We start from the raw sequence: 19,300 nt of genomic DNA, 5'->3' as shown, positions 1-19,300 counted from the left end.
TGAGAAGAAAGAATTGCAAAAAAACAATTAGCTTTTAGGATTGTATTTTTAAGGAAGGACCCTTTGTAGGTCTCAACATTTTAACCAATGTATGTGCTAGTCCAATTAAAAACAAAAACAAAAAACACACTTAATGTTTGCCTTACAGCTTCTTGCAGACTTCCCAAATCCCATTCTGGGGATCCTACAAGTTTGTTACATCATGAAAACCTAAGTAAATATGAATTGATCTTATGCATATATAAAGTCGCCAATGTATTACCAGCTGATCTCATATATTTTCACAGTAGGCATGCAGAGGCTCTGGTTTAATCAGAGATACGATATGAACATTGCACGTGATAACCTATTATTGGACTAACTTACTATGAAAGACTTGCTGTCAAGAGCTATTCTCCCATCATCATAGTCAATGCAAACAACTTTACTGACTTCCAAGTGGACTAACACAGCCACTACTCTACCTTATGCAACCTTGTCTCAAATGTATAAGAGCAGAATTATTCCCTGTTGATAAAATAATGTTTTAGAAAAACCAAAATGAATAATACTTACATGCTCCATCTTCATCATAGTTGCTGAGGTCAAGGTTTATTGTTCTGCTAAACTCTAACACATTGCACCATTGGTCCTTGTTAATCACTTTGTATTTGGATTGCTGCTCAGAACAAAAGAATACATTACTCAAACTGACTACATTTCATTCAACCTCTGTTCCAGAATGTGTTATATAATACAACAAAACGGATTAGAATGACAGAAGCTCTAACCTTACAAGAAAGGAGCAAAATATGCAGAATTACAGAGCAAACAAATGGGACTGGCATTCTCAGCATGGAAAAAGAAAAATTTTCCTCAGAAGAAACTTTGAAAGCTAAGTGAGCAATCACATAGTATGGACATTCCTTCCCCTATCCCCAACCCATAAATATTACTCACCTGTAGTAGGTGTTGTCCAAGGACAGCAGGATGAATACTCAGTGATGGGAGACATCCTTAACACTCCCTAGTATACATTCTACAAGCATTTGGAAGTGGCTCACTACACACATGCTTGTGCCTTCTTACCTATCACACAGGATCAGCTCATTTTGTGCAAAATTTGACTCCAAAGGGAGGCAAGCGACGCAATAAGACTATTCATCCTGCTGTCCTCAGAGCACATCTGCTACAGGTAACTAACTGCCTTCTCTGAGGACAAGCAAGATGAAATAAATCTCACCGACGGGAATCACTAGTTTCCAGGCTGCCTTAAAAGACAAGAATGCAACAAAGGCTTGCAGCAGGCAAGAGCATTAATCAAACCAAATAGCTATTAACATACAATTTTTTTTTTTTTTTTGGGGGGGGGGGGGGGGGGGGGGTTTAAAGACAACCTGGAAAAGAAAGCGGTGGAATGGGATTCTACACACCAAATAAGTCTTGAAGGACAGTTTGACCAAATCGACTGCCATGTCAAGAGTCTAGTTCCAGGCAGTAATGTGACGTGAATGTGTGGACTGAAATCCATATTGCAGTTCTGCAGATCTCTATTGCGGATGACTTCAAGTGGGCTACCAATGCAGCCAGAGTCGGTCCAGCTTCAACATAAGTAAAAAGATGATGCAGTCTTCTAGCCAACTGGAGACGCGGCATTTTCCAATAGCAGCACCCTTTCCTGTTTGGGTCAAATAGAAAGTTGGGTGGCCTTTCTATGGACTTTAGTCCACTCCAGATAGGCTCTCCTGCAGTCCACATGTACAGTGCACTTCCATCTTGATAAGCATGTGGCTTTGGAGAAAAAGTGCTGGCAGAACAATTGCTGATGGAACTCCAACCCAAATTAGAAAAGAACTTAGGATACGTGCACAGAACTGCTAAAAAACCCCACAAAAATAAAACAAACCGGAAGACATTGAACCTGTGTGCTGAAGTGACAGACACCACAGACAGGGCCTTCTAGGTCAGGTCAGGTACTTCAGATGATAAGTATCAGGTGACTCAAAAGGGAACTTTCATCAGTTAGGTAAGGACAGTAAGGACAACACTGAGATCCCATGACACTGTGTGTGTGTGTGTGGGGGGGGGGGGGGGGGCTTGATGGGAGGTTTTAGCAGAAGTAAACACCTCATGAAGCAAGCAACTAAAGACTAAGCAGAGGTGGTCTTCTCCTCAATGCAACTGGATCTTTTTGTGTAGAGGGTAACCCTTATGAGATTGGTCTTGAGATCCGATTCTGAAAAGGTGTAGAAGGTATTCTAGCAATATTTGTGTAGGGCAGAAAAAGGGATCTAGGGCCTTGCTCAAACACCATACAGCAAACATCTTCCATTTGAATCCATATGATTTCCTAGTGGAATCTCTCCTAGAAGCAAGCAGAACTTAAGAAGCACTGTCCAGCAAGTTCAAGAAACCCACTTCTAACTTCTCAACTTTCAAGTCATGAGGGCTAAGGACTGTAGGTCAGGATGTTAAGAGGAACCCCCTGTTCTAAATAGTGAGGGTTGAAAAGCAGTCCAGTCTCCATATACCTTCAGAAGGAAGCTCCAAAAGTAGAGGGAACCAGATATGGTGCAGCTATTAAGGCATGATGAGAATCATGGTTCCCCCCAATCCTGCTTAAGTTTCAGGAGAGTTTGCGCTATACTACTACTAAACATTTCTAAAGCGCTACTAGGGTTACGCAGCGCTGTACAGTTTAACAAAGAAGAACAGTCCCTGCTCAAAGGAGCTTACAATCTAATTGACAAAATGCGCAGACAATCAAATTGGGGCAGACTAGATTTCCTGAATAGAGGTATAATGGTTAGGTGCCGAAGGCGACATTGAAGAGGTGGGCTTTGAGCAACGATTTGGGCAGGGAGGGGGCTTGGCGTATGGGCTCAGGAAGTTTATTCCAAGCATAGGGAGAGGCGAGGCAGAAAGGGTGAAGCCTGGAATTGGTAGTGGTGGAGAAGGGTGCAGAGAGGAGGGATCTGTCCTGTGAGCGGAGGTTTCGGGGTAGGAGCATAAGGGGAAATAAGGGTAGAGAGGTAATGAGGGGCTGCAGATTGAGTGCATTTGTAGGTTAGTAGGAGAAGCTTGAACTGGATGCAGTACCTGATCGGAAGCCAGTGAAGTGACTTGAGGAGAGGGGTGATATGAGGATATCAGTCCAGGCGGAAGATAAGACGTGCAGCAGAGTTCTGAACGGATTGAAGGGGGGATAGATGGCTAAGTGGGAGGACAGTGAGGAGTAGGTTGCAGTAGTCAAGGCGAGAGGTAATGAGAGAGTGGACGAGAGTTCGGGTGGTGTGCTCAGAAAGGAAAGGGCGAATTTTGCTGATGTTATACAGAAAGAAGTGACAGGTCTTGGCTATCTGCTGGATATGCGCAGAGAAGGAGAGGGAGGAGTCGAAGATGACACCGAGGTTGCGGGCAGATGAGACGGGGAGGATGAGGGTGCCATCGACTGAGATAGAAAGTGGAGGGAGAGGAGAAGTGGGTTGGGTGGAAAGACAATAAGGTCTGTCTTGGCCATGTTCAGTTTCAGGTGGCGGCTGGACATCCAGGCAGCAATGTCGGATAAGCAGGCCGATACTTTGGCCTGGGTTTCCGCAGTGATGTCTGGTGTGGAGAGATAAAGCTGGGTGTCGTCAGCATAAAGATGATATTGGAAACCGTGAGATGAGATCAGCGAGCCCAGGGAAGAGGTGTAGATTGAAAAAAGAAGGGGTGCAAGGACAGATCCCTGAGGAACTCCAACAGAGAGCGGGATGGGGGTGGAGGAAGATCCATGAGAATGTACTCTAAAGGTACGGTGGGAGAGATAAGAGGAGAACCAGGAGAGGACAGAGCCCTGGAACCCAAATGACAACAGTGTGGCAAGAAGTAGATTATGATTGACAATGTCAAAAGCGGCGGATAGGTCAAGGAAGATGAGGATGGAGTAGTGACCTTTGGATTTGGCAAGGAACAGGTCATTACAGACTTTAGTGAGTGCCATTTCTGTCGAGTGTAGAGGGCGAAAACCGGATTGAAGCAGATCGAGGATGCCATGAGAGGAGAGAAAATCAAGGCAGCGGCTGTGAACAGCGGCGTGTTCAAGTACCTTGGAGAGGAAGGGTAGAAAGGAGATGGGGCGGTAGTTGGAGGGACAGGTGGGTTCTAGTGATGGTTTTTTGAGGCGTGGTGTGACTACAGCATGTTTGAAGGTGTCAGGGACAGTTGCAGTGGAGAGAGAGAGGTTGAGGATATGACAGATGGGGGGGGGGGGGGGTGACAGTAGGGGAGATGGTGTTAAGTAAGTTGGTGGGGATGGGGTCAGAGGAACAGGTGGTGCATTTCAAGGAGGAAAGAAGGTGGGCGGTTTCCTCTTCAGTGATAATAGGAAAAGAGGAGAAGGAGGCCTGGGTTGGTTGGTTGAGGGAGTGGGTTAAAGGGTGAGGAGGAGGAGGTGGTTTGCTAGTGAATTCGAGGTTTATCTTCTGAACCTTGTCGCGGAAGTAGTCAGCCAGAGATTGAGGAGAGAGTGAGAGGGGTGGTGGGAGCGGAGGGCACTTTGAGGAGGGAGTTAAGGGTGGCGAAGAGACGACGAGGGTTGGAGCTGAGGGAATTAGTCAATTGGGTGTAATAGTCCTGTTTGGCAAGGAATAGGGAGGACTGGAAGGAGGATAGCATGAATTTGTAATGAATGAAGTCGGTATGGGTGCGAGATTTCCTCCAGAGGCGTTCAGCAGATCGTGCGCAGGAGCGAAGGTATCGGATGCAAGGGGTCAGCTAGGGCTGGGGATTAGTACGCCTTGTGGGACGAGAGATGGATGGAGCAAGGGTGTCCAGAGCACAGGAGAGAGTGGCATTGTAAGCGGAGACAGCCTTGTTGACAGACTCGGAGGACATGATGGAGGGGAGGAGATTAGAGATACTAGAGGATAAGGTGGGAGGGTCGACGGCCTGGAGATTCCTGAAAGTAGTGGTTAGTGTAGGGCGGGAATGAGGGGGAGGGTGATGAAGTGTGAAGTTATCAGGTGATGATCTGAGAGAGGAAGAGATGAGGCGCAGAAGTTGGAGGGTGAGCTATAAGAGACTTTTGGGCCCTCTGCTGCCATGAACGGGAGTGAAATCTCTGGTTTGCCTGGCGAGGTCGGGTGGGGGGGGGAAAAAAAAAAAAAAAAAAAAAAGAGTACCTACACCTTTCAGAATAGTAGGTCCTCCAATGCCCTCCACCAAAATACCTCATTGATGCAGAGACAGAACCAATACTGGGCTGGCAGAGTGACTCAATGGTTTCAGTATGCTTTTTGATGAGGTCCGCTGTTTCCTCTATTACATCACTAAAAGGTTTTCACACCCTGGAATAAACATCCGTCAGCTTCTCCGGAACTAGAGGTTCAAAGTCTGAGGCATGCAACCAGGCGAGTGCAGAACCTAATCCCCATAGTAGAAGCTCCAGATGCCTTATCGAAAGTATTATAGGTTGGCCAGACCATGTGCTTTCCGCACACCCACTCTTTGGCTACTATCTGATTTTTTCAGGCTTGTCCCAAGGAAACGTGACTGCAAACTCCACCACACTGTGCACAAAGAGCTGGCACAAAGCTATGTGAGATGTAAGCATAGCATTCTTGAATAACTTCTTCCCAAAAAAATTCCAATGTCTGAGCCTCCCTCACTGAGGGCACTGAGGACTGAGTCTTGGAACTCTAGACTCTTCCGAGGGCAGATTTGATCATCATGGAATAGCGAGGAATCTGGAGATTCTTGAATGCCGGAGCCCTCTGGACTCTATACATAGACTCTACCTTCCTGTTAACTTGCTGTGTAGGGGGGGGGGGGGGTGCTCCCACATTGTCATTTGTACTAGTTTTAGGATTCTCTACAGAGGCAATGTCACAGCGGGGGGGGGGGGGGGGGGCTGTCAAATCCAATGATGTCCAATGTCTCGGCCCTGGGCTTATCTTCAGTGTCCAAATCAAATGGGATGGTCTAAGCCATCTTCTGCACAAAATCAAAGGAGGAGAGTTCCTCTGGAGGACACACTCTCCTTTCATGGGGGACAGGAGAGGTCTGAGGGAAGGCCAAGGGCCTCTCCTTCAAGAGGACTTCTGGGCCTTCCTCAGACAACCAGGAACAGTCTAAGTCTGACTCACAGAAGTACTCCAGTGGATAATATCAGAGTCTCTGCCAGCCTCGAACAACTAACTTTGAGGATTCCCCCCCCCCCCCCCCCCGAGGAATTAGAGATACACTCCAGCTCCGTGCAGGCCTTGGCATTGATGCACTTCCTGCAAGCCATGCAAGGGTCTCCAGAATAGACTGGATCACCTGAGAAATCAGCATCAGTTTCCTCGATGCCATAGCCTCCTGTCAATCAAATAGGTGCTTCACCTGCTCTTGGAGCATGGCCTGGAGCCACTTCAAGAGCTGCCATAGCTCTCATTTTCCAGCTGGACACTTTCCTTTTCGGAGCCTCGATTCTCTTTGATCTCCTCCAGCTCCTCCTCCTCAGGTTTTTTTGAGTTCGGTATGGCAAAGATCGGGGAATGGGAGGAGCGAGGGTATCCGGAGCACAGGAGAAAATAGTACTACAGCGACAGCCTCATTAACAGACTTAGATAACATAATGATTGAGAAGGATTAAACATTGGTGGAGAGAGTGCAAGAGGCAATAGCCTGAAGATTCCTAAAGATATAGGTGGACATTGGATGTGACTTGGGGGGGGGGGGGGGGGGGGGGGGGGTTAAGTGTGAAGGTTATCAGATGGCCAGAGAGGGGAAGAATAGAGGTGCAGAAACTGGAGAATGAGCAGTTGGAAAAGACAAGATCAAGACAGTGACCATTCTGGTGAGCAGGGGGTAGTACAGCACAGCTGAAGATTGAAGGAGGGTGTTACAGTAAGAAACAGAGGCAAAAGAGTCAGGGGGCTTATTAGCATAATTGTTAAAATCCCCAAGAATGAGAGAAGGAAATGAGGGTTTGAGAAAGATGGAAAGCCAGGAGTCAAGGTCAGTGAGAAAGGAAGGAAGAAAGGGACTCATCAGGGGTGGTGGTGGTTGGGGGGGGGGGGGGGGGGCGATTGACTGCTACTCAGAGAAGTAGAGGTGTGAACACATGGAGTGGACTTTGAAGGAAGAAAAGCAGTAAGATTGAGGTGGAAGAAGAGGTTGAAATCTACAAGAGGGTGATAGTAGTAGCCCGACACCACCTCAGTGGTCAACCGGGCAAGGTGTATAGTAGAAAAGGTAACCTCCATGACACAGGGCAGCAGGTGAAGCAGAGTTGGGCAAAGCCAAGTTTCAGTTAGTGCAAGCAGATGGAGAGTATGAGAGAAGGAGGTCGTGGATGTAGGAAAGCTTGTTGGAAAAGCGGGCATTTCCACAGGGCACATGAGAAAGGCAGAGAAGGGGAGAGGAGAGGAACAGAAATTATATTGGAGACATTGCAGTGTGACCTGCACGACTAGGGTGAGAGCTGATTTGGAGGACCAGGATTGGGACCAATATCCCCAGCAGAGAGCAAGAGAAGGAAAAAGAGTACAGAGGAGAGTAGGAGATGACAGAGATGAAGATGAGATACCCTCAGACAGAATGGAGAAGGTTGAATGAAGGAAGAAAATGTTGAAGCTTGCAAGCTGAGAAGAAGGGACATGACAAAAGCGATGGTGAGGTGATTGAAAGCATAAGATGGGCAATGTGGTCCTGAGATGTACAGTGGTTTCAGACGGAGAAACAGATTGGGAAGGGACACCATCAAGAAAAGAAATTGTACTGAGCCACTGGGAGTAGCAGAAAGAAAATAAAACCTGTATTTCGGCATGTGGTACCTGAGCAGAGGGCCCTGGGTGGTTCAGGGTGGACCTGGAAGTCAACCTTGAAAAAGCTGGGAGGATATGCAGATGGGCTTCAAGTCCTCCACAGCACCTGGAAGGCAGCTGGTGGAAGTGCTAGGCACCAGGAGTGGAGGCCCTGGGTGGACCTGGGAGTTACCCCGGAGAAAGTTGGGAGGATATACAGATGGACTGCAAGTTCTCCACAGAACTTGTACTTTTAAATCAACCAACCAACTTTGCTCTTATCTTTATTATTACCTCTTTATTACTAAACACAGAATTTCTATGTATTACTGGCTGTGTTAAAAATTCAACTGATTAGTTAAATCCCTACGGATTATTTTTCAAATTATGGATTCATCTTTGAACTCGCTAGCATAAACCTATTTTCCAGAACAGAAATATCATTCACTTAGAATGGTAAAGTGGTCTCCTTTTTGTTTAAGTATTTTTATTAAGTCACCAAATGAACAAATCAGAGGTATCAAAAGCGTGATCACAGACATTCAAACTTAACATCCAAACAAGGTGACAATATCAAGAGGTTTTTCAAAGAATGATAACCCCACCTCTATACCTCTCCCTCAGTCCCCTACCCACAAACACCCCACTACCCGCCCCCCCCCCCCCTCTCCCAGTTTATCCATACACTGATAAGTTCTCCACAATCTAAAAACAAAAAACATGAGGGTCCAGTAGACTGCCGTCCCGGCTGCTGAGCACTGACAGCTACTTTACGTTGGGGAGCCTTCTTGAAGGATGCTGCACATTGTGCTGGTCTCACTTTCTTCTCGACCGCCAGTCCCCGCAGTGGGCTGTTGTCTGCATTCACTGTCCGGTTCGATGGGATCCGTTTCCAGTCAGCTGTTCCTGTCGGAGATTTGGAGAGAGGAGTCGATCGCAACCTGTCTTGGAGGGCGGAGTGGACGGATGTAGAGTACAGATTATCTACAGTGTTTTGTCGCAACGAGTCAACACCGTCTCATCCTTTGGAGCTCAGTCTTGGCTCTCACATGAAATCCATTGCTCTTTAGCAGCTTTACATTGACCATTTTAGTATCCTTCGTTTCTACTCTTTCTTTCTCTATTTTAGTTATTTGTCTATTTAAATATTGTATTTGTATAACCACTGGATTGGCGCTAGCCTTTTCAGTCTACTGTAAGCCACTTTGAGCCCGCATTCTGTGAGAAAAAGTGGGGTAAAAATGCGATAAATAAATAAAATTGCTTGCTGAAGTAATTACAGCTCCGCGTTCAAAAAATAGGAACACACTCTCATCGATAACATGCCCAAGTATGGAGTCTATAATCTAAGAATCTATTTTAGCCTTGGGGCCCTCTAGTATCCACCGTATGACGCTCCATAAGCAAAGGTTTGTGCATTTGGTCCCATATTGTGTGAGCGTTGGGGCTTGTTCCTTAATCCACTGCAGTAAAATGCAACGCTTGGTGACCAAAGTAGCCTTATGGGGAAAAAATGAGACTTGTGTGCCTTCCACTATGGAGTCCATACTATCCAGAAAAGTGGCCTCATAAACATGGACAGTGTTTAACTTGTAAAATAACTTTGGAGACTAGAGATTACCAATCCAGTTAAAAAACATATTTAAAATTATTCATCAACTACTCATTGTTTAGGATTAATTCACATTATAAAGTAATAAATTACATGTGATGAAACCAATTTGTCCATTTATGACCGGAATAGCAGAACATCATAATTTGAAGTACAGAAGACAGATTCCCTTTTTGTTATATACTGTGTGTCTTTCCATCATGCATCTGACACTCTGCAATGCTCGATCATTGATCAAGTTTTGATAACTAATAGAGGAGGCAAATTATGATATGTTTATACCAGAGAGAACAACGATTTAGTTTGTCCCTCCAAAAGGTCTGTACGCTGAAGAAGTCAAAATAAACAGTGGCGTCGGATGATTTTTAGTATGAGATTAAGTGCTATTGCACCTAAAGACTTCTTGAATGAATTGTGCACAGAATAGAGAATTTAAAACAGCACAAACAGCTGTTAAAAGTCTCATGATGTTACACATGTTTAAGCTGGATCACACAAAACAAAATATGAAGTAGGTTTTTTGGACCATTGATGTTACACATTCAATTGCCACAACTTGATGCAAAATAATGAGAACTGGGGTCTTTCTTTCCCTCCTTTATTAGAACAGTTTAAAAAATGCACATACTCAAGGATTCTCAATAATCAGATCCATTCCTGTAGTTGAAATAGATAATATGGATATGCCTGTTGCCATAATAATGCTGCATCTAATTTTAGTTTTCAAAAAGATAATTATGTGGGATTAGTCATGGAACTGTATCAAAAAAAGCTCACTACTATTATATCAACTCAACTAAAACAGTCTGATGCTAAGACCAAATTTCTCATATTGTAATTGTACACTTGTATAAGCAACTGTGCAGCTACCACCCCTCTGGCCCCAAACTCCTCCAGCTCTAAACCCATGACAGTAATGTTAAGCATTTTTATGGCTTTTCTCCTATCAAGTTGTCACCCTGCTGCTTAGAAAAACAGAAAACAGACACTGGAGGTCCAAACAGTTCCTTTATTCTTACAGACCGGACGTGGCCACGTTTCGCCAATTAAGGCTGCATCAGGGGTATTAATATAACACAGCTAGCCAGAGACAAAAAAAGGCTTAGCCCAGACAGCACAACTGATCATCCAAGATGACTTCAGCAATGGTTCCTTCACAGAAGTGGAGCAGCAGCTTCAAACCTCTGTATCAGCCTTAATTGGCAAAATGTGGCCACATCGAGTCTGTGAGAATAAAGGAACTGTTTAGACCTCCAGTGTCTGCTTTCTGTTTCTCTTGTGTAGCTGCTAGACACTCAGCGCCTCTTTGCTATTCCACCCTGCTGCCTAGTCCACACTGGAAAGTTTTGATGCAAATGTTAATTTTTGCCCAGTAACAAAACACATTCTATTTTCTGAGTTCAGTATTTGGCTATTACTGAAACCTTGATAAATTTATAGATGTGAGGATGAAAGAGAAACTACCCTTAATATACTATAAGTAGCTGATGAATGAGTCCATTAGATGAATTATATAGAATCTTAAGTACCATATACACATATTCAAAAGCTCCAAGGTACATCTGAATAGGATGGTTTAGCTGGGTTTTTTTTTGTTTTGTTTTAATTATGAAGCTACACTATTGCAAAAGGCACAGCATAAGAAAATATATGGATTTAGGGTTGTTCCATTTATACATTTGGTGCAGGTTCCTGACTGATACAAAGTACCTCTTATTGAAGTATAAAAAAAAGGGGGGGCACGTCTAACATTCAGAACAGGTCTGCTTTAGAAGGAGTGAAAGCGTGTAGTTAGACTCTGGAACTCATTGCCGGAGAATGTAGTGACAGCAGCTGGCCTTACGGAATTTAAAGGGGGTTTGGACAGATTCCTGAGGGAAAAGTCCATTGAACATTATTAATTTTTTTTTTTTTTTTGGGGGGGGGGGGGGGTGGTTGACGGGTTCTTGAAGCCTGGATTGGCCGTTGTCGGAGACAGGATGCTGGGCTTGATGGACCCTTGGTCTTTTCCCAGTATGGCGGTTATGTACTAAAGATCAGCGCATGTTATCTGCAGCAGGTCCCATAGAAATAAAATGCATCCTGTGGCAGATAACTTGCGCTAACCTTTAGTAAAAGACCCCCTTAATCAGTCCGATTTTTTAGGAGACTTGAACAGGCAAATGAATGTGGTTTTTGATTGGAAAAAATACTCATGACATATATCCTTAAATGTTGCTCTCATCTCCATATTTTTTAATTCTATAAATTTTCTATACACTTTTTTTTTTTTTACTTAAATTTACAGATTAAAAGTATAACATTTGTCCAGTGGCTCCTTCTTGACATGCATTAGGAACAGCCCAACACATCACATAACCATCCAATTCAAAACATTAACTTAACCCCCCTTGACCTTCATCCCCTTCTATTCTCCCATCTTGACAATTCAAAATTCTACTATTACCACTCAAAACCCTTCCTACCCTCCCACCCCTCTGCTCTGGTGGGGTATAGATTGATTCTTTCAGTGTTTTGCCAAATTCACTTTTGCTGTGGTTGCCACCTGAGCAATGAGCTTTTGCTGACAGACCCCAAGACTCAGGATACCCTTCTTTAGGAAGAAATATTCCATTTGCATTTTTTTCTTAACCCTATTATAACAGGATGTTTTTTTTTAATTTGAACTACACCATTGTAAAGTAAATATAGGGGTGAAATTATTGCAGACACATTTACCCCGTTTACTAAGATGCGCTAGCGGCTTGCGGTGCGATAATGCTGACACAGTCCATTCACTTTGAATAGGCTGTGTTGGCACTGCCATGTGGCTTAGTAAAACGGGGGGGGGGGGGGGGGGGGGGGGGGTTTAAAGAAATGCTATTTAAACTTTCACATTTTTGATACCTTTTCAGTATGCTTTGTGTAGGAAACATATGCTACCTTTATGAGCAGGCTGTTTCCATGACTATGATTATTTGTTTCACATATAGAATACAATTTTTAAAAAAAACAAGGCAGCAAACTTCCAAAACTCAAATATCAACTTTTTCAAATATTCAAATGGATCAATTCAGAGGTTATACATATCAAAAACTTTACTTTAAAACAAGGAGATCCTACTTATGGATACCTTTTGCTTTCTTGTACAGCTTAAGTTAGCAACTGCAGCACATTTTTCAACTATTAAAAATAAGCATTAAAATTAGGAACGATGATTAAAAATGACTGATCAAGGGAAAGGCAATTTCCCAACAGCCATTTCCTCAGTACCCTTTCCCTAGCTAAAAGTGCACACAGGAATCAACGTATATACTTTTACTAAGACAAAACACAGGAAAGCTTGGGGGTAGGGCGTGGTCAGAGAATGTAACACCAATCATTTTGCGTTTTCAAAAGTGTGTGCATTTTCCTCAGAAAAAATATCTCCAGGGGAAAATGTATGGCTACTTTTTGTTTACAAATTTTTTCTTAAAGGAAAAATATCCTTGGGCTTTATCTCTGAAAATCTGTGCATAGACCGCAAGAGAACTCCAGGCACTGCACTTACCTATATACTTTTGAAAACTTTCCCTTACATTCACAGTTAAGAAGCTGAATATATGGAAACTCTCTCATACCTCTAGGAATTGGTGGAAAACTGGAAAAAGGGGCCACGATTTTCCTAATAAGAGTCCTAACATACACTTGGCAGTATTAATGTCTAGGCTTCGCTGGTCCTTTTCCTGTATTTAAAGAGGAAATCAGTAAAAAAAATAAATTACAAAATGAACTATTCAAAACAAACGCAAACAAGATCAACTGTTGAACAAAGTGAAATCCAAAGGATTTCTGTCCCAGTAAAACCACAGGATTTTAGACACAAGTGCATCTTCTAGCTAGACATGTCTAGGCGAGGGCTTCCCATACCTACCCTGGTGAACCCACAGCCAATTTGGTTTTCAGGATAACCATAACCAACCAATTGGAGAGCCATGTGAAAAATAGTTTTACAGAATTTTCTGCACGTAATGGCCTTTTATAAAAGTTATCCCATGGGGTTATTAATTCCTTATCAAAGAGGGGCATTTTTGATATGACGTCTAAGTCCAACTTTGGATGTTTTGCAAAAAGCGTCCAAAGTCTGAATAGGAAAGGAAGTCATTTTCAAAAAAGAAAAACATCTATCTTTTGTTTTCAAAAATACTGTTTTGAACAAGGTTTTGTGATTTGGACATTTTGTTTTTTTGGTCCATTTTCAAACAAAAAACGACCAAGTGCAAAACGCACAAAATCAAGCCATTAGGATATAGGAGGAGCCAGCATTTTTAGTAGACTGGTCCCCCAGACATCCCAGGAAAGCAACTGGGCACCCTAGGGGGCACTGCAGTGGACTTCATAAAATGTAACCAGGTACATATCTCACCATTGTTCCCTTATCTTGTCTGCTAGGCTCCCCAAAACCCACTACCCCCAACTGTACACCACTATCATAGCACTTACAGGTGAAGGGGGCACTTATATGTGGGTACGGTGAGTTTCTGGTGAGTTTTGGAGGGCTCACAGCTTCCTCCACAAGTGTAACATGTAGGGAGAGGTATGGGTCTGGGTCCACCAGTCTGCAGTGCACTGCATCCACCACTAGATTATTCCAGGGAGACGAGTATAACATCTGAGGTTGGCAAGTAATGTTTTTAATCACATTTTTGGGGGGTGGGAGTTAGTGACCACTGGGGGAGTAAGGGGAAGTCACCCCTGATTCCCTCCAGTGGTCGTCTGGTCATTTAAGGCACCTTTTTGTGCCTTATTCGTTATAAAAACAGGTCTAGCTCAAATTAGTCTTAGACTTTTTCAGCCATAAATGGAACAGAACAAAACCATACAAGTGTTAGGAATGCCCAAATCCCACTCTTAACACACCCGGCACGTCCCCATGTGATTTGAACGCACTTCTGACACACTTCATAGAAAAATGTCTAAAAATTGGTTTTGTGAGAAAAATGTCCAAATGCAGATTTATGCCACTTTTTGGACCTTCTTCTCTTTTGAAAATGAGCCCAACAGTCATCTTTGATCAGTGTTGCAGAAGCCAACTGTTATTCCATCACATATTAAGTTGAGAATGGCTACATCACATCATCTCATAGCTTTCTCACATTTAGCGTGTGTGTGTGTGTATGTATATATCTAGAATTGTTTTTTTTTTTAATTTTATTATTTAGATTTTTGCTCACACCTTTTTCAGTAGTAGCTCAAGGTGAGTTACATTCAGGTACACCGGATATTTCTCTGTCCCAGGTGGGCTCACAATCTAAGTTTGTACCTGAGGCAATGAAGGGTTAAGTGACTTGCCCAAGATCACAAGGAGCAGCAGCAGGATTTGAACCTGCCACCTCTGGATTGCAAGACCGGTGTTCTAACCACTAGGCCACTCCTCCACTCCACTGTTATCATTAAAGACTGGCTAGAAGAAGCTCAATTTGACTTAGCCTTCATGACGGAGACCTGGTTGCACTCTCCGGAAGATCCTGTTTTGCATGAGATTTGTACCCCAGGATATAAGTTATTTCACTTCTCTAGCAATAAGAGGGTCAGAAGTATAGCCTTGTGTCCCTTGCTGTTTAGTTTATACATTCATTCTTTGTGTTTTGTATTGGAGAAATTAGGGTTTGTGTTTTTTTTAGTTATGTGGATAACATAACCGTTCTTCTTCCAGTTCAAGGAGAGGTTTTAACAGAGTTGTCTACTTTGCAGTTGGTATTTCATACTACTAAAACATTGGAGAACAGTTCACAGATAAAACTGAAAAACAAAGTTGCTACTATCCAAGGACCAATCGAACCAAATACAGTGCAATCCGCTTAAGTGCAAGGGTCTGGGACCAAAGAAATGCATGCAGTTAACCGGAGCGTGCACTTAACCGTTGTGACCCAAAGAAGCTTGACATCTGATAAACATATGTACAGTACTGTTTATTATTATACATACAGTATACAGTCTCCGTTAACTGACGTTAGGCTTACTTGAAGTAATCAGTTATAGTTCTCTGTATACTAATGGGTCTGTGAGTTCCATAGACTACGTCTGCCAAACGGTAAAAACTGTCATAGCACTGACATCCAGTGGCCTCCAGATAGGCCCACACAGTGCCGAGACTCTCCAGCGCTCTTGCAAAAGTGACAGGAGGAGGTTGTTGAATTTCGTCAGCATGTGCCTCGCTGATCATTTCAACATCTGTTTCATCATCAGCCGTTGTTGCCTGCATGTAGGCGCATATCTCGACATCAGTGCTGTCGTCAGCTGTTTGTAGATCATAATCAACAGCTACGTAGTGATGAAACTCCTCTTCAGTAACCTGTTCATCTAACGCGTTTGCAACAGCTGCATCTGTTTCATCCCTCTCCACATCCTTAACAAAGCTTGCCCGCTTGTAGCAGTTCACAATGGTTGCCTGTGTAACATGATTCCAGGCTTCTTTCTGCATATGTAGGGAATCCAACAGTGATACATTACGAGCCAGTTCAACAGCACATTTATCCTTGCCAGTCTGGTAATCCGTAACGCTCATCAGACAACATAGCACAAGAGCCCGATAATATTGTTTGAAATTGGCTATTATGCCCTTATCCATAGGTTGGATCAAAGAGGTAGTGTTTGGTGGCGGGAAGACCACCTTGACGTTAGACAGCCTGACATCATCACTGTGTGCAGCACAATTATCAGAAAGCAACAAAATCTGACATTTTTGTGCCCGCATTCTAGTGTCTAACTTCTTTAGCCACTGCTTCCAAATTTCCCCCGTCATCCATCAATTTGCATTAGCCTCGTATGACACAGGAAGTCGCTTAACATTCTTGAAGCAACGGGTCTGTTTGCTCTTTCCAGTGATGAGGGGTTCCAACTTCTCACTCCCATCCATATTGAAGCAAAGGAGGATCGCCAGTCGGTCCTTCGACGTTTTACCTCCTGTAGTTTCGGCATATTTGAATGCAAATGTTCCATCAGGAATCGCTCGCCAGTAGAGACCGTTTTCGTCAGCATTGAAAATGTCACAAGGTGCAAACTCGTTCAAGATGGTAGGAAGAACTGAAACAATCCAATTTTCAGCACCAAAGTCATCAGCGTCTTGTTTCTCACCATGCCGTTTCTTGAATTTTATGTTGTTCTTCTCCTTCCATCTTCCCAGCCATCCCACAGTGGCTTTGAATTCAGTTAGTCCAAGACTTTCAGCTAGCTGGTTAGCTTTCTCCATAAGCAGTGGACCACTGACAGGAAACTGTCTGCTCCTGACTCGAGAAAACCACCGAAGAGCAGCATCTTCTACCTCTTCAGCTTTTCCCACCCGTTTTCGTTTCCGTTGTGGATTTGTATTGTTCTGCCAGTCTTCCAGATGCTAGTCTTTCTGCTTCAAGACACGTGAAATTTGACTGGGATTGATACCATATAGCAATAGATGCTTGACTTTGTTTTCTAATTTTTTAAGAACTTTTATTCGTTCACCTAGTGTTAAAGTCTTACAGTTCCGCCGCCGCGATGACGACCCCAGTGTACACTCTAACAACATTCTTTCGCTTATTCTGCCTGTGGCAGTTAAAGGGGCGGTAAATTTGAAATCTCGTTGGTTGTCACACGCCAATCAGCTTCCATATTCCGTGTACGCGCTTATGCAGAGTCTTTCCTGCAGAGGAGCGGTCTTAAACCATGCACATAAAGCAAATCTTGCACTTATCAGTGGTGCGCTAAACTGAAGTTTGTCCCCATAGAAATTGATGGTGCCAAAAATGGGACCGAAGTACGGCATGCAGTTAAACAGAGCATGCGCTTATCTGATGTGTACGTAAATGGAGTGCACTGTACTGTTATTAGTTATATCAAGTTTATTCCTTTTCCCCCTCTGTGAGAGTTTTAGGGGTGTTTTTAGATTCTATTGGTTCTTTGGAGCTTCAAGTTAGTAAGGTGGCTCAGAAAACATTTTTTCTCATGCACAAATTATATTGTATTCGTAAATATTTTCAGGACCATCAATTTTGGTTGCTGGTCCACGTCTTGTTGGCAAGTTCTTTAGTTATTGTAATGTCATCTATTTAAATTGTTCTCAAGCATTATTGCGAAGGCTGAGGACAATTCAGAATACTGCAAGGAGATTGATTTTTTTTTCTTTAAACCGTTCTGATCATCTGTCAGTCCATTATTCCAAAGTTCACTGGTTGCCAGTAGTTGCAAGGGTCCAATTCAAAGTATCATGTTTAATGTACAAGGTTTGTTATTGTTTAGCCCCTCTCTACTTCTTAAAATGTTTACTCTGTCAAAAAGAGTATGAGCTTCTCAATTATTAAACTTGTTTTCTTTTCCATCGATGAAGGGCAAAGTAAGAAAGAAATGTAAAGATTCTTTGCTTTCTTTATCAGGCTGCCAAATTAGGCAAAGAAGTTTCCTCTTTGATAGTTCAGGCATCGAGTTATGTAAATTTTAGAATTACGGAAGGAAATGAATGTATTAGTTTTAGTTAATTATTATGATTATTGTATTTCCTGGTTTGTCCAGCTTCTTTGTATGTAACCCGCATTTAACTGTGAGGTATTGCGGGCTATAAAAACAGTGTCCTGTTACGTTATCTTTCTTTAAAGTTCATCCAATCTCAAAATTGCAATCTCCCAATCTATAGGTTGTCTCCTGTAACATCACTGATGATGCATTATCCAAGCAAATCAGCTTGCTGTTATTATACTGCCCTTCAGGTAACTGGAATAAAGTTGAAGAGAAAATCACCAAATTCATCTCCAACACTTGCGTTCATTCAGATAATGTTCTAGTAGCAGGTGCCATCAACTTACACCTGGACAAAGCAAACGATTCTAATATCAAAAGCTTTTTGAACTTCATGAACACGGCACTTTTCCCTTCCTTCTTTATCCACTGATAACCAGTCTCACAATAAAGATCATCAACTAGACATTCTAGCATACAGATTCACAGACTCAAGACTTGGTCGCCAACACCCTGGTCAGATCATTACAAACTAACTTTCACACTTAACTGGAAATAAGATAACTCCAACTCTGTTAAGATCAATAAAAGATCTACCTTTAAAACTCAGGCCAAAATTAATGCTATTAAATTTTGGTCCAAAGTTCCATGTGACGAACTTCACTTAGTCATGACTTCAAAACAAAAATGGGATAACTTATGTAGGGTAATACTAAATGAAATAGAACCAGAAAAAAAAAATCTAGGCCTCCTAAGAAAATATCCTCCTGGTTCTCGGAGGATATTTTTAGGTAAAAAGAAATTGTAGATGTCTAGAGAGACTATGGTCAAAATCCAATACCACAGAAAACTGGACTAACTAGAGAAAATCGCTGAAAGAATACAAATACAAAATTAAGAAAGCCAAAACCTATAATGCAAAATACATAGAAGAATTCTCACTAAAAACAAGGAAACTTTATGCCTTAGTCAATAGTCTGATAAATACCCAACCTCTAACCAGTGGTAGCGAACAGACTATCTGCAGACAAGCTTGCAAATTACTTCTTACGTGAGACTAACGCTTTTCAAAGCTGATATCTTCAGGCTGGTAAAGATGCACCAAATCACCTTGTCAATCTAAAACTCCAGAGAGTGGTGACCCCAGGTTACAATTTTGAGCAGATATCAAAACAGAACAGCATGCTCTACACAGACATGCAAGAGTCTGACGTCCTGCATGTGCAACGTGCAGCGACGTCAGACTCCGAAACTGGATTCAGCAGCTTTGAACAGCACGGAGGACGATCGAAGAAGAACTTAAAAGACCTCGGCTCGGCTGGCGGGGGTTGTGGGTCCCCCACCAGCTGAAGGAATATTTTTAAAGGCAGCGGCAGGAGGAAGCGGACCTCAGCTGGCGGGGGTTGGGGTCCCCCGCCAGCAAAGGTAGGTGACGGCGGGGGGGGTGGGGCGGCAGTGGTGGCCGAGGGGGGTCGGCAATGACGGCGGGGGA

The 19,300-nt window shown here is 43.1% G+C and overlaps 1 protein-coding gene across 2 annotated transcripts in view; it reads right to left on the bottom strand.

Annotated features, from left to right (window-relative positions):
* DCUN1D4 (defective in cullin neddylation 1 domain containing 4) overlaps positions 1-19,300 on the bottom strand; it is a 126,842-nt gene that overhangs the window by 2,250 nt on the left and 105,292 nt on the right. For both annotated transcript variants that reach the window (XM_030191368.1, XM_030191369.1), the window contains 2 exons: positions 12,963-13,067; positions 556-658 (listed from right to left, as the gene is read on the bottom strand). In XM_030191368.1, the coding sequence (XP_030047228.1) occupies positions 556-658; positions 12,963-13,067 (208 nt within the window). The remainder of the gene's footprint in view (positions 1-555; positions 659-12,962; positions 13,068-19,300) is intronic.

This window comes from Microcaecilia unicolor, chromosome 2 (genome assembly GCF_901765095.1).
Source record: "Microcaecilia unicolor chromosome 2, aMicUni1.1, whole genome shotgun sequence".
Lineage (NCBI taxonomy): Eukaryota > Metazoa > Chordata > Amphibia > Gymnophiona > Siphonopidae > Microcaecilia > Microcaecilia unicolor.
This window is presented reverse-complemented; position numbering and strand designations above follow the sequence as displayed.